Source organism: Eubalaena glacialis, chromosome 18, assembly GCF_028564815.1.
Source record: "Eubalaena glacialis isolate mEubGla1 chromosome 18, mEubGla1.1.hap2.+ XY, whole genome shotgun sequence".
Lineage (NCBI taxonomy): Eukaryota > Metazoa > Chordata > Mammalia > Artiodactyla > Balaenidae > Eubalaena > Eubalaena glacialis.
In genome coordinates, this window is record NC_083733.1 from 54542551 (window position 1) to 54558404 (window position 15854).

A 15854-nucleotide genomic window follows, 5' to 3' on the forward strand; every position below is an offset into this window, starting at 1 on the left:
GTCTCCTTTTCACAGGCTGCAGGTTCGTAGTTCCCGTTGTTTTTGGTGTCTGTCCCCAGTGGCTAAGGTTGGTTCAGTGGCTTGTGTAGGCTTCCTGGTGGAGGGGACTGGTGCCTGTGTTTTGGTGGGTGGGGCTGGATGTTGTCTTTCTGGTGGGCAGGGCTGCATCCGGTGGTGTGTTTTGGGGTGTCTGTATGATTTTAGCCAGCCTCTCTGCTAATGGGTGGGGTTGTGTTCCTGTCTTGATAGTTGTTTGGTATGGGGCGTCCAGCACTGGAGCATGCTGGCCGTTGGGTGGAGCTGGATCTTAGCATTGAGATGGAGATCTCTAGGAGAGCTCTCGCCGACTGATATTATGTGGGGCCAGGAGGTCTCTGGTGATCCAGTGTCCTGAACTCGGGTCTGCCACCTCAGAGGCTCAGGCCTGACACCTGGCCGGAGCACCAAGACCCTGTCAGCCACATGGCTCAGAAGAAAAGGGAGAAAAAAAGAAAGAAAATTAAATAAATAAAATAATTTTAAATTTTTTTTTAAATTAAAAAAGAGAGAGAGCAGCCAAACCAGTAAACAAATCCACCGATTATAACAAGTGCTAAAAACTATACTAAGATAAACGTAAAAATCAGAAACAAGTCAGTCGCAGACAGCAAACCCCAAGTCTACAGTTGCTACCAAAGTCCACTGCCTCAAGTTTGGGTTGATTCGCTGTCTATTCAGGTATTCCACAGTTGCAGCGTACCTCAAGTTGACTGTGGGGATTTAATCTGCTGCTCCTGAGGCTGCACAGAGAAATTTCCCTTTCTCTTCTTTGTTCGCACAGATCCTCGGGTTCAGCTTTGGTTTTGGCCCCACCTCTGCATGTAGGTCGCCCTCAGGCATCTGTTCCCGCCCAGACAGGATGGGGTTAAAGCAGCAGCTGATTAGGGGGTTCTGGCTCACTCATGTGGGGGTGGCGAGGTGGCGGGGTGGGGGAGGGAGGGGTATGGTAGTCATAATTGGAATTGACATTGCAACAGCCTGAGGCGCGCCATGTGTTCTCCCAGGGAAGTTGTCCCTGGATCATGGGACTCTGGCAGTGGCAGGCTGCACAGGCTCCCAGGGGTGTGTGGATAGTGAGCTGTGCTTGCACACAGGATTCTTGGTGGCCACAGTAGCAGCGTTAGCATTTCATGCCCGTCTTTGTTGTCTGAACTGTTAGCCGCGGCTCGCGCCTGTCTTCTGGAGCTTGTTTAGACGGTGATCTGCCTTCTGTGGGCAGACAGGGAAGGAATCTCCTCTCCTTGCGCACCCTGAAACAATGGTTTCTTTCCTCTTAGGCAGGTCCAGAGTTTTTCCCGGACTCCCTCCCGGCTAGCTATGGCGCACTAGCCCCCTTCAGGCTGTGTTCACGCAGCTAACCCCAGTCCTCTCCCTGGGGTCTGACCTCCGAAGCCCGAGCCTCAGTTCCCAGCCCCCACCCGCCCCGGTGGGTGAGCAGACAAGCCTCTTGGGCTGGTGAGTGCTTTTCGGCACCAATCCTCTGTGCGGGAATCTCTCCACTTTGCCCTCTGCACCCCTGTTGGTGCGCTCTCCTCTGTGGCTCTGAAGGTTCCCCCCCGCCCACCCCCCGTCTCCACCAGTGAAGGGGCTTCCTAGTGTGTGGAAACTTTTCCTCCTTCACAGCTCCCTTCCAGAGGTACAGGTCCCATCCCTATTCTTTTGTCTCTGTTTTTTCTTTTTTCTTTTGGCCTGCCCGGCTACGTGAAGATTTTCTTGCCTTTTGGGAAGCCTGGGGTCTTCCGCCAGCGTTCAGTAGGTGTTTTGTAGGAGTTGTTCCACATGTAGATGTATTTTTGATGTATTTGTGGGGAGGAAGGTGATCTCCACGTCTTACTCCTCTGCCATCTTGAAGGTCCCCCCCCATATCTTTTTTTATAAAAGCATTAAATGCCCAAGCTCCTCAAATTCACTTGTAACCAGCATTACCATTTTCTTAGTTCCTCATTAAAATTTTGACAGTTGTTCACTCCATAATTGTATGAAAGTTATATTTTTAGCTTTTTGATAATTATACTTTGACAACATTAACCCATTTGTAGCTCATGGAATTTGGCTTGGTGTTTCTAATAACATTTAGTTTCCTTGACTAAGGAAAAGGTCCCCAATATCTTCCCATTCCCCTTGAAGCAAAAATGAAAAACCTAATGTCAGGAGGACAGAGACCAGCAGCAACACTTCTTCACTCAGTGAAGTTTCTTTGCCTTACCAGTACTGCCTAAGTGTGTCCTGGAGTACCGTGCAGCCTCAGACAAAACATCTGCTCACTTTCGTCATCTAATTTTCTTTGTCCCAGGAGTCAAGGATGAGAATGATGGTATTCTCTCTTGGCCAGTATCTCCAGGAGAAAAACCCTATAGCTGTCCCCACTGTGGCCAAGACTTTAGCTAGCTCAGAAATCTTCTAATTCACCCGTGAACCCGTACGGGAGAGAAGCCCTCTCCATATGACGGGGGTGGAAAAGCCTTCAGTGAAAGGACAACAGACCTTAACCTTCCTGTGCTCCTTCCAGGAGACAAGCCCTACCGATGCATGGAGTGTTCCGGAGTCTTCAACTCAGAATCTGCTCTGAGAAGGCACAGGAAGGACCACATGGGAAAGAAACCTCACACGTGTGAGGAATGTGGGAAGGACTTCAGCCGTAGCTCCAACCTGTCCATCCATCGGCGAGTACACACAGGCGAGAAGCCCTACAGATGTGGTGTGTGCGGGAAGGACTTCAGCCGCAGCTCCAACCTCTCTATCCACCAGCGCATCCACACAGGTGAGAAACCCTTCAGGTGCCGTGACTGTGGCAAGGACTTCAGCCGCAGGGCAGCCCTGCAGATCCACCAGAGTGTCCACACAGGAAGGAAGCCCCATGCCTGTAAGGTATGTGACCGGGCCTTCACCTCACGCTCTACGCTGGCACGACACCAGCAGGACCACGCAGGAGACAAGGCCTATGTGTGTGACACATGTGGCCGGGGCTTCAGCCAGAGAGCCAACCTCTACCTGCACCAGCGTGTTCACACTGGGGAGAGGCCATTCCGGTGTGAGTCCTGTGGGAAGTGCTTCAGCTGGAGCAAGGACCTGGGTATCCACCAGAGGGTCCACACGGGAGAGCGGCCGTACAGGTGTGAGGCTTGTGGGAGGGACTTCAGGCATCGTTCGGCCCTCAAGAGGCACCAGAGGGTGCACACAGGGGAGAAGCCCTACCCCTGTGCTGTGTGTGGGAAGGGCTTCAGTCAGAGAGTCCATCTGCAGACGCACCAGAAAGTGCACTGTAGGGAGAGGCTTCCAGGATTGGGCTCTGCACATGCAGGTGCCTTCCGCGGCCAGGGCGAATGCCAGGGCATGGGTGCTGAGGTGCACAACATGGATCAGGCTTAATGATGTTTGGCATTTAGTAGTATTTATATAGAAAAGAGGACAGTTCAACAGCACTTAGATAGATGGAGAAATAGAATATTTTCATCCCTCCCAAAAGACCTCTGCATGCTTCTTTCTGCTCACTACCCCACAAAGGGAGTCACTATCCTGACTTCTAAAACCATAGATTGATTTTGCAAGTTATAGAATATCATATAAGTGGAATTACACAATATGTAATCTTTCATATAGAACTTTATTCACTCAGTGTCTGCATCCATGTTGTTGCATGTATTCAGAGGTTCATTCATTTTATTACAGAGTAGTATTCCATTGTTTGAATGAACCACAGTTTGTCCATTCACCTGTTGATGGACATTTACATTTGGGTTATTTCCAGGTTTTCCAGGTTTTGTTCATTATGAATAAAGCTGCTGTGAGTATTTGGGTACACATCTTTGTGTGCACATATACTTTAATTTCTCTTGGGTATATACTTAGGAGTAGAATTGATGGGTATTTTTTTAATTAATTTTTTTAAAGATTTCTTTGATGTGGACCATTTTTTAAAAAGTCTTTATTGAATTTATTACAATATTGCTTCTGTTTTATGTTTTGGTTTGTTGGCCGCGAGGCATGTGGGATCTTAGTTCCCTGACCAGGGATTGAACCTGCACCCCCCGCATTGGAAGGCAAAGTTTTAACCACTGGACCGCCAGGAAAGTCCCTTGATGGGTATTTTAAAACTTGTAAAAAACTGGGCTTAGTATTGTCTTGTACATTGGATTTTTACATGTACTTGGAAAATTTCAAACAAATACAGAAATGGAACAGTGTAACAAACACTCATGTCCCCATCATCTAGCTTCAGTAATCAATTCATGATGAATTTTGTTTCCTCTATTCCACCCTGCTCCCTCACACACAGTCCTGAAGTATTTTAAAGCAAATCCTAGACTAGGATATTGTGTCATCTTTATATAGTATATATCTTCAAAAAATAAAGATTTGTTTAAAATGTTTTTCCAAAGAATCACTCTGTTTAAAAATTTTTTTTATTAAGGTGAAATTCAGAAAACATAAAATTCACCATTTTAACCATTTCAGAGTATATTATTCAATAGTTTTTAATATATTCACAATGTTGTACAACCATCTCCACTGTCTGATTCCAGAATATTTTCATCAGGCCAGAAAGAAACCCCGTTACTATTAAGCAGTCACTTTTCATTCTCCCCCTCCCCCAGCCTCTGGCAACCACTAATGTACTTTCTGTTTCTATAGATTTGCCTATTCTGGACACTTCATATAAAAGGAGTCAGACAATATGTGCCCTTTTATGTCTGGCTTCTTTCACTTAGCATAATGTTTTCAAGGTTCATTTATGTTGTAGCATATATTAGTACTTCATTCTTTTTATGGCCAAACAATATTTCATTGTATGGATATACAGCATTTTAAAATCCATTTTTAAGTTGACGGACATTCGGATTGTTTCCAGTTTTTGGGTTTTATGAATAATGCTACCATAAACATTCATATACGAGTTTTTTATTGAACATATGCTTTTAATTCTTTTGGGTATATATGGAGGAGTGGAATTAGTGGGTCATATGATCATTCTGTTTTACTGTTTGAGGAACTGCTGAATTGTTTTCCATAGATCCATTTTATCTTGCCATCAGCAATGAGAGTCCCACTTGCTCCACATCCTCAGCAACACTTGTCATTTCCCATATTTTGTTTGTTTGTTTTGTTTTTAATCATAGCCATGCTAGTGGCTGTGAAGTGGTATCTTACTGTGATTTTGATTTACGTTTCCCTAATTACTAATGATGTTGAACTTCTCTTTATGTGTTTACTGGCCATTTGTATATCTTCTTTAGAGAAATGTCTATTCAAGTGCTTTGCCCATTTTTAAATTGGATTGTTTATCTTCTTGTGTTTGAGTTGTAATAGTTATTTATATAATCCCAGGCCCTTATGAATATATTATTTGCAAAGATTTTCTCCCATTCTTTGGGTTGTATTTTCATTTTCTTGTTGGTGTCCTTTGATGTGTAAAAATTTTTAATTTTGATGAAGTCCAATTTATTCTTTTCTCTTGATGCTTGTGCTTTTGCAGTCATATTTAAGAAATAGTTACATAATGCAAAGTCACAAAAAGTTATACCTATTTTTCCTTTTAGCTCCTACATTTAGGTTTGATCCATTTTGAATCAATTTTTGTATATAGTATGAGGTAGAAGTCCAAATTAGTTCTTTTGTATGTTGATACCCAATTGTCCCAGCACCATTTGTTGAAAAGACTATTCTTTCCCCATTGACTAGTCTTGAACCCTTGTTGAAAATCAATTGACTATATGTATGGGTTTATTTCTGGACTCTCAAGTCAATTCCACTGAGCTGGGACTTCCCTGGCAGTCCAGTGGTTGGAACTCTGCACTTCCACAGCAGGGGCCGGGTTCAATCCCTGGTCAGGGAACTAGGATCCTGCCTGACACACACCATGGCCAAAAGAAAAAAAAAAATCAACATCAATTCCATTGATCTATATGTCTGTCTTTATGCCAGTACCATACTGGTTTGATTACTATAACATTGTAGTAAGTTTTGAAAACAAGGAATGTGAGTCCTCCAATTTTGTTCTTCAAGAAAAAAGATATTTTTGGCCATTCCTTTGCAATAACAATATGACTTTTAGAGTCAGCTTGTCCATTTCTGCAAAAAAGGCTATTGGGATTATGATATGGATTGCACTGACTCTGCCATAACTTTGGGGAGTATTGTCATCTTACCAACATTGTCTTCCAGTCCATGAACACAGGATGTTTTTCTGTTTATTTGGTTTTCTTTAATTTCTTTCAACAATATGTTTTGTAGTTTTCAGTGTACAAGTCTTATACCTCATTAGTTAAACTTACTCTTAAGTATCTTATTAATGTTATTGTAAATGGAATTGTTTTCTTAATTTCATTTTTGGGTTGTTCATTGCTGGTGTACGGAAATACAACTGAGTTTTGTATATCAATTTTGTATCCTGCAATTTTGCTGAACTCGTTTATTAGCTCTAATGGTTTTTTAGTGGATTCTTTAGAGTTTTCTATAAGATCATATTATCTGTGACTAAAGATAGTTTTATTTTTTGCTTTTCAATTTGGATACCATTTATTTCTTTTTCTTGCCCAATTGCCCTGGCTAGAACTTCCAGGACAATGTTTAAGAGACCTGTTGAGAGCAGATATTCTTGTATTGTTTCTTGTCTTAGAAGGGAAAGCTTTCACCATTAAGTGTGATATTAGTTATAGGTATTTTCATACATGCCCTTTTTCCTTCATTCTGTTAATATAATGTATTCCATTAATGGATTTTCCAGTATTGAACCAGCCTTGCATTTCTGGGATACATTCCATTTAGTCATAGTGCATACAGTAATTCTTTTTATAAGCTGCTTGATTCAATTTGCTAGTATTTTGTTGAGGATTTTTGCATCTATATTCATAAACAATATTGGTCTCTAGTTTTTCTCTTCTGTGATGTATATAACTGGCTTTGATATGAGGGTAATATTGGCCTCATAGAATGAGTTAGGAAGTGTTCCCTCCTTTTCTTTTTGAGGGGAAAATTTGAGAAGTATTGTTAATTTTTCTTTAAATGTTTGGTAGAATTCACTGGTGAAGCCATCTGATTCTTAACTTTTCTTTGTTAGAAGTTGTCTCAGTCAATTCGAGGTGCTATAACAAAATACCATAAACTGGGTGGCTTAAACAACAAACATTTATTTCTCACAGTTCTGGAAGCTGGGGAGTCCAAGATCAAGGGGCCAGCAGATATGGTGTCTGTTCTTGCTGTATCCTCAAATGGCAGAGAAGAGAGACTGAGAGAGAGAGAGAGGGAGAGACAGGGCGCACTCTCTGGTTTCTTCTTCTTACTAGTCCCATCATGGGCACCCTGCCATCCTGACTTCATCTAAACCTAATTATCTCCCAAAGACTCCACATCCAAATATCATGTTGGAGGTTAGGGCTTCAATATTAATTTTGTGGGAGACACAAACATTCAGTCCATAACAGAAGTTATTTGTTTACTGATTCAATCTCTTGTCATAGAAAGGCATACTTCTCTTGAATAGGTTTTGATAGTTTGTGTGTTTCTAGGAATTTTCCCATTTCATCTAGGTCATCTAATTTGTTACCATAAAATTGTTCATAATATTATTTTATAATCCTTTTTATTTCTGTAAGGTCAGTAGTAATGTCTCCTCTTTCATTCATGATATTAGTAACTTGAATCTTCTCCCTTTTTTTCTTAGTCTATTATTACCAATTTTGTTGATATTTTCAAGGAACTAACTTTTGGTTTTGTTGATTCTCTACTGTTTTTCTATTTTTTTGTTTATATCCTTTCTAATATTTATCATTGCCTTCCTTCTGCTTACTTTACATTTCTTTGCTCTTCTTTTTCTAGTTCCTTAAGGTGGAAGGTTAGGTTATTGATTTGAAATTTTTCTTCCTTTTAATGTAGCAGTTTATAGGTATGAATTTCCCTCTGAGTACTGCATTAGCTGTAGCCCGTAAATTTTAGTGTGTTGTGTTTTTGTTTTCATTTATCTCAAAGTATTTTCTAAATTTGTTGTGATTTTTTTCTTTGATTAAGAATGTTAATTAATTTCCATGTATTGTGAATATTCATATTTCCTTCTGCTGTTGATTTCTAATTTCATTCCATTTTGGTCAGAGAAGATACTATGTATGGTTTCAGAGTTTATACATTTATTGAAACTTGGTTTGTGATATAATGTATTGTCTGTCCTGAAGAATGTTTCATGTACACTTGAGAAAACTGTTTATTCTGATGTTGTTGGGTGGAGTGTTTTATATATGTCTGTTCAGTCTAGTCGGTTTATAGTGTTATTCAATTCTTCTATTTCCTTGTTGATCTTCTATCTTGTTGTGTGTCCATTAAAGGATGTGAGGTATTGAAGTCTTCAGCCATTATTATTGAACTATTTCTCCTTTCAATCTTGTCAGTTTTACTTCATATATTTTGGGGCTCTGTTGTTAGTTCCATGTATGTTTGTAATTGTTATATCTTTTGATAGATTGACATTTTAATTAATGTATAATGTCCTTGTCTTTTGTAATGTTTTCTGGTTTAAAGTCTATTTTGTCTAATATTATAACAATTCCAAGTCTCTTTGAATTATTAATTGCATAAAATGTCTTTTTCCATCTTTTCACTTTGAAACTGTGTCTTTGGATCTAAAGTGAGTCTTTTGTAGACAGCATATAATTAGATCTTTTAAAAAATCTTGTCTGCCAATCTCTGCCTTTAATTGGAGAGTTTAATCTGTTTACATTTAAATAATTACTGATAAGACAGAACTTCTGCCAGTTTGCTATTTGTTTCATATGTTATACATGTTTTGTTCCTCAAATTCCTTCATTATTGCCTTCTTTTATTTTTAATCGAATTTTTTTGTACTGTACCATTCTGATTCCCTCCTCATGTCTCTTTCTGTATATATATATTTTTTTTTTCTCAGTGATTTCTTGGGATTACAATTGACATTTTATTTTATTTATTATTATTATTTTTTGGCCGTGCAGTGTGGCTTGCGGGCTCTTAGTTCCCCGACCACGGTTGAACCTGGGCCACAGCAGTGAAAGTGCTGAGTCCTAACCACTGGACCACCAGGGAATTCCCTACAATTGACATTTTAAACTTATAACAATCTAGTTTGAATTAATACCAACTTTGCCTCGGTAGTATACAAAAACTCTGCTCCTTTACAGCTCTATCCCCTCTTTTTATTATTGTCACAAATTACATCTTTATACAGGTGTGCCCATCAATATAGATTTATAATTATTTTTTCATGCAGTTGGCTTTTTAAAAAAAAATTTATTTATTTATTTGGCTGTGCCAGGTCTTAGTTGTGGCACACGGGATCCTTATTGCTGCGTGCGGGACCTTTGTTGCAGCATGTGGGATCTTTAGTTGTGGCATGTGAGCTCTTAGTTACAGCGTGCGGGATCTAGTTCCCTGACCAGGGATTGAACCCAGGCCCCCTGTGTTGGGAGCATGGAGTCTTAACCACTGAACCACCAGGGAAGTCCCCATGCAGTTGTCTTTTAATTCATATAGGGGTCAAAATGAGTTATAGACCAAATATACACTAATACTGACTTCTATATTTACCTATGTAGTTACTTTTACTGGCATTCTTTATTTCTTCATGTGGATTTGGGTTATTTTCTAGTGTCATTTTGTTTCAGCCTGAGGGACTCTCTTTAGCATTCCCTGAAGAGCAGGTCAATACTGATGAACTTTCATCTGGGACCATCTTAATTTCTTTATTTTTGATGGATAGTTTAACTGATTATAGAAATCTTGACTGACAATTTTGGTTTTTCTTTTTCAGCACTTTGAATATGTCATCTTACTGCCTCAGGCCTTCATGGTTTCTAATGAGAAATCAGCTGTTAATTTTGTTAATGATTCCATATACATGATGAATAGCTTCTCTCTTACTGCTTTAAATATTCTCTCTTTTTCTTTGGCTTTCAGCAATTTGATTATAACGTGTCTGCCTGTGAATCTCTTTCAATTTGTCCTATTTCGAGTTTCTTGAGCTTCTTAGATGTATAGGTCCATGTGTTTCATCAAATTTGGAAAGTTTTTAGCCATTACTTTCAAATATTCTTTCTTCCTCTCCCCTACCCAGTTTGAGACTGCCATTTTATGTATGTTTGTATGCTTGAAAATGTCCCACAGGTCTCTTATTCATTTTTCTTTTTCTTTTTCTTTTTGCTCCTCAGACTGGGTAAGTTCATTTGATTTATCTTCAAGTTTGCTAATTGTTTCTTCTGCCTATTCAAATCTGCTACTGAATCTTCTAGTGAATTTTTCATATCAATTATTGTACTTTTCTGCTCCAAAATTTCTATGTAGTTCATTTTTGTAAATTCTTTTTCTTTATTGATATTTTCTATTTGGTGAAACATTGTTCTTGTGGTTTCCTTTCACTCTTTGAATGTATATAAAACAATTGATTTAAAGTCTTTGTCTATTAGGTCCTTGTCTAGAAAGTCTTTGTCTGTCTGAGCTTTTTCAGGGACAGTTTCTATTAATTTCCTTCCCACCCTCCCCGGTGGATGAACTGTACTTTCTTTTTATATATTTATTTATTTTTGGCTGTGTTGGGTCTTTGTTGCTGCGCACGGATTTTTCTCTAGTTGTGTTGAGTGGGGGCTACTCATTATTGTGCATGGGCTTCTCATTGTGGTGACTTCTCTTGTTGTGGAGCACGGGCTTTAGGCACGTGAGCTTCAGTAGTTGTGGCACTCGGGCTCAGTAGTTGTGGCTCATGGGCTCTAGAGCGCAGGCTCAGTAGTTGTGGCACATGCATGGGCTTAGTTGCTCCGCGGCATGTGGGATCTTCCCGGACCAGGGCTCGAACCCATGTCCCCCTGCATTGGCAGGCGCATTCTTAACCACTGCGCCACCAGGGAAGCCCAGTATTCAATATTTGAACTGAGTCAGAGGATGTAGCTTGAGGGGGAATACTGACTTTTCCATATAGAATTAAATAAATGGAGGAAGAAAACTGATTAAAAATGCCTGAAGGCATAGGGAAAAAGAAAAGCAGAATTTTTAAAAAATGAGTCAAAAAGTAGCAATATATCATAGTGACTAAGCTTGTTATATCATAGTGACTAAGCTTGTGGACTTGGAAGCCAATCTTTGTGGGTACAAATTCTTGCTTTCCACTTTCTGTGTAACATTGGGCAAAGCTTTCTAGCACCTTTTCTGGTCTTATTTTCCACATCTAAAAAATGTGAATAATTGTACATTTCTTAGGATGAAATGGTATAATCCATTGTTATAATCAATGTAAAATACTACGCATAGGCCTGGCACATAATAATTGTTCAAATTATTGTTACTATTACTATTATTATTAATTCAATAAAATAATGTGTTGAGTTATTGGATGGAAAGACAAAGATTCTAAGATTGGAAAAGAAATTTTGAGCTACATGCTGTTTTTAAGAAACAACTAAAATAGACTTGTACAGGTTGAAAATACAGGGATTTTTTAAAAAGATATCACAGGAAAATGTTAACAAAAGATTCAGGTATAGCAATATTAAAATATCAAACAAATAGAAAGCAAGGAATAATATTAAATATGGCATAGCTGATTCACTTTGTTATAAAGCAGAAGCTAACACACCATTGTAATGCAATTATACTCCAAGAAAGATGTTAAAAAATAAATAAATAAATAGGGCAAAAGGAGATTAAAATTCTATACCACTAGAAGAGAAAAAAAACTAAACAAATGAGTAGAACCAAAGGCAGGAAAGAAAAGAAGAGGAAAACAAAATAGATAGGATCCTTGAAAATGAAGGGAGTAGTGAGTTTAAATCATAAGCACACAGATATGTTAAGCATAAATATCCTATTAGGAAAAAACCACTTCGTATTGTATAATGTTAATTTTTTGGTTTTGATAATTGTGCTATAGTTATTTCCGATGTTAACATTTGGGGGAAGATGTTAACACACAGAAACTCTCTGTACTATTTTTGCAACATCCAGGGTAGCTTGTAGTTAAAAAGTTAAACAATTATAGAACCAGGGGATAAGGCTAATAAAGCAAATAGGGCAGAATGTTAGAATGAGTCTAATTACTCAGAGAGATGTGAGAGGTTATTACTTCTTTAAAAATGATCAGCAGAATAACTTGGAAATAAAAAGTGAAATCACTGAAATAAAAACAGTATAGTAAGTGGGCTGGATGGAAGAATAAATACGGTTTAAGTTGGACATGTTAAACAGGAAGATAGATCTGAGGAATTTGCCAGGATGCAGTGCAAATGGCAAGTATGAAACAACAGCTGAAGGTCATAGAGGAATCTGAAGGTCTACTGTATTCTCATCTCATAGAAATTCTAAAAGGAAAGAGCAGCCAAGAAGAAGGGGAGGAAAACATAGTCTATTCCCTGCAGCTGCAGACTAATGGTCCAAGGGGCCACAAATGGTTCTGAGTGGTCATGTGTTGGCAGCTGTGGTAGAAAAAGGCACCCTCATGGGTGGCTTCTGGGAAAGAACATTTATCCAGACAGTCTCAGTGCCCATTAAAAGCTGAAATTCACAGACTCTTCAGTGAGCAATTCCAGCCTAGAACAAATGCTCAGTACAGTGTTTCAATGAAAACAAAGCATTGAAAATAATTTAAATATCCACCAGTACAGGAATGGGTAAATAACCATGGCTCATTTATTTTTTTCCTAACAAAAAATATTTTAATGTAGGAATCAACATGTGAACGTTATATTTAGGTGGTAAAATTCAGGTTACAAATATAAGATAAATATCAAATAATATCATACTTCTGGTTTAATGGAGAACAGTTGTGACAGTCATGCTTAACACCTTGGTTAAGTAATGAGAGAAATGGGTTGGGGTGTCATAGAGGTATGCAAAAATTTAACAGTTCAAATGATCCTTATCCCTTCTGAGAAAAAGTAGATGGCAAATATGTGGCAAATATTTCTGTAATATGGTGGTTTCAGTCCATTAGTGAGTGTTCTGTTCATGCATTTAAAGTAATGGCAGATGTTTCTGAGCACTGAAAATTAGATTCAAAGTAAGTCTTTGCTCAACAAGTTAATGATACTATGAATCCCTTATATTTAAAAATATAGTTTATGGAATCTTAAAAAAAAAAAAAAAGGTTCTGAAGAACCCAGGGGCAGGACAGGAACAAAGATGCAGACGTAGAGAATGGACCTGAGGACACGGGGCGGGGGAAGGGCAAGCTGGGACGAAGTGAGAGAGTGGCATGGACACACATACACTACCAAATGTAAAACAGCCAGCAGGAAGCAGCCACACAGCACAGGGAGATCAGCTCGGTGCTCTGTATCCACCCAGAGGGGTGGGATAGGGAGGGTGGGAGGGAGACGCAAGAGGGAGGAGATACGGGGACACATGTTTATGTATAGCTGATTCACCTTGCCATACAGCAGAAACCAACACACCTTTGCAAAGCAACTACACTCCAATAAAGATGTTAAAAAACAACAAAAAAATATATAGTTTAAATTTGTAAAGTTTAAGGTAAAGCATACTTGTTTTCATAGTTATTTTTAGATATAATTGAGACTACACTACCATATATAATCAGCTATACTGCTGTGCACAGTTAATTCCAGTTACCGTATTTTATATTTGCTGATCATCAACGCACACAATTCATGCTCCAAAAGAAATATATCAATCCAGCAAATGGTTACATTTAATTTTATTTTAAAGACAGATTAACTAAATTTAAGGAAGAATTGGCTTTTCTTGATATCTCATTTTCAAATTACTGATACAAACTTACCAGAGAGTAATTATTTATTTTGCCTAACATCAAACAATCTGCAAAAAGTTTCCAAGATAGAGGCATTCCTTGTTCCATTTCCAAAAATAAATAAAGGCTTTCTTACTGAAAGCATTTACATTCCTAGCTCTCTAAAGTAAACATTAAAAAACAAAGTACAAAAAATGATCTCTTGGCTTTTGAATAGCCCACTTAGTTACATAAAGTATTTTCTGTCCCAACACTTTCTCAAATTCAAAAGATATTTACTTCCTAAGAACATGACAGTCTTCATTTCAAACCATTCAGTCCGTTTCCATGGCAACACTGCAGATTCCTTGGCCACCATAAGTTGCATTAGTTGACTGTGGAATTTCTCAATCTTCTTTACATCTTGAGCTTGGCCTGTTCTATACACCAAACAAACTAAATCATCTGTTACTTTAATATACAAACTCCCATCAGAATGCCTATATTTGAGAACCACCCGTGCCTTCATAGGGTCTGCGAGGTAGAGTTTCTCCGCTGCGCGACTGAACTCCTCGCAGGTCTGGTACTGCGGCATCGTGGGCCCGCGGCAGAACAGGAGAGGGAGGCAAAGCTACGGACTGGAGGTGGAGGCTGCGCGATGCGGCCCACCTACCTCCCTACCTCTTGCAGCCACCTACCGCGGCAGGGGCCCAGCCAATCCCATGGCTCATTTTTACTAGGAAACAATATGCAGCTTAAAAGAAAACCAGAAATATAAGATCTATATGTACCAAGATGGAAAAATTCCCAAGAGATAATGTTAACTAATCAAACCAGATATAAAACAATATGTATAATTTATATACACAAAATGAAACTATTTCTATATATGTTTTATATTCTTAAAACAAATAAGATCATTAACATATACACACTACTATATATAAAATAGATAACCAACAAGGGCCTACTGTATAGCATAGGGAAGTATACTCTTTTGTAATGACCTATAAGGGAAAGAATATGTATATATTTATAACTTAGTCACTGTGCTGTACATCTGAAACTAACATGACACTGTAAATCAACTATACCTCAACAAAAAACAAAAACAAATAAGATCAACACTAGGGACTTCTCTGGTGGTCCAGCAGCTAAGACTATGAGCTCCCAAAGTAGGGGGCCCAGTTCAATCCCTGGTCAGGGAACTAGATCCCACATGCCACAACTAAGAGTTAGCATGCCACAACTGAGAGTCCACATGCATGCCGCAACTAAAGATCCCGCATGCGCAACTAAGGATCCTGCATGCCGCAACGAAGATCCCGCATGCTGCAACCGAGACCTGGCACAGCCAAATAAATAAATAAAAATAAATTAATTAATTTTAAAAAGGATCAACACTAAAAAATGTACACACAGGTAACAATTACTTAGAAAATGTAATAATCACAATATATATCATTATAAAACTAAATAAAAACTTAGGATAGGTCTAAGAATAGGTCTTAGAATAAAGCCTCAGAATAGGTCTAAAAAGAATTATGGAAGATCTACTTGAATAAAAGTATAAGATTTTACTGAAAGACATAGAAGACCTGAATAAAAGGAAACAGATACCATAATTCCCAATAGGTAGATTTAATGTTAAAATGTCAGTTCTTTCTAAAATATTCTATAAATTCTAGGCCATTTCAATCAGAATCCCAGCATCGTTTCTTTAGTAGAATTTGAGTAGCCCATCCTGATACTCATTTGCAAGACAGAATGGGCCAGAAGAGCCAGAAAAGTTTTGGAAGTTAATTACATAATGGAAGGACTTGCCCTATCAGAAGTCAAATAGTCTGCAGAACTTCAGTGTGTTATTGGGATAGTAACAAACATGGAAGAGAGGGGGAAAAGATGACTCTTCAGTAAATGGTGTTTGGACAATTGTTTATCCATCTGGGAAAAAAATAGTTACATCTCTACCTTACACTCTACCCCGAAATAAATTCCAAGGGAAATTTAAAAATCAAAACTACAGAATTAGGTGAACATAAAGTTTCTTTTTTAATCTAAGCACGAGGATATCTTTGCATATAAGAAACAGAACCCAGAATCCATAAAGGAAGAGACT

The 15854-nt window shown here is 38.6% G+C and overlaps 1 protein-coding gene across 1 annotated transcript in view; it reads left to right on the forward strand.

Moving 5' to 3' along the window:
• LOC133078883 (zinc finger protein 383) overlaps positions 1–3728 on the forward strand; it is a 191138-nt gene extending 187410 nt beyond the window's left edge. The window contains exon 8 of the mRNA XM_061174065.1: positions 2546–3728. Coding sequence (XP_061030048.1) covers positions 2546–3408 — 863 coding nt within the window. The 3' untranslated portion in view covers positions 3409–3728. The remainder of the gene's footprint in view (positions 1–2545) is intronic.
• Positions 3729–15854: the final 12126 nt, after the last annotated feature.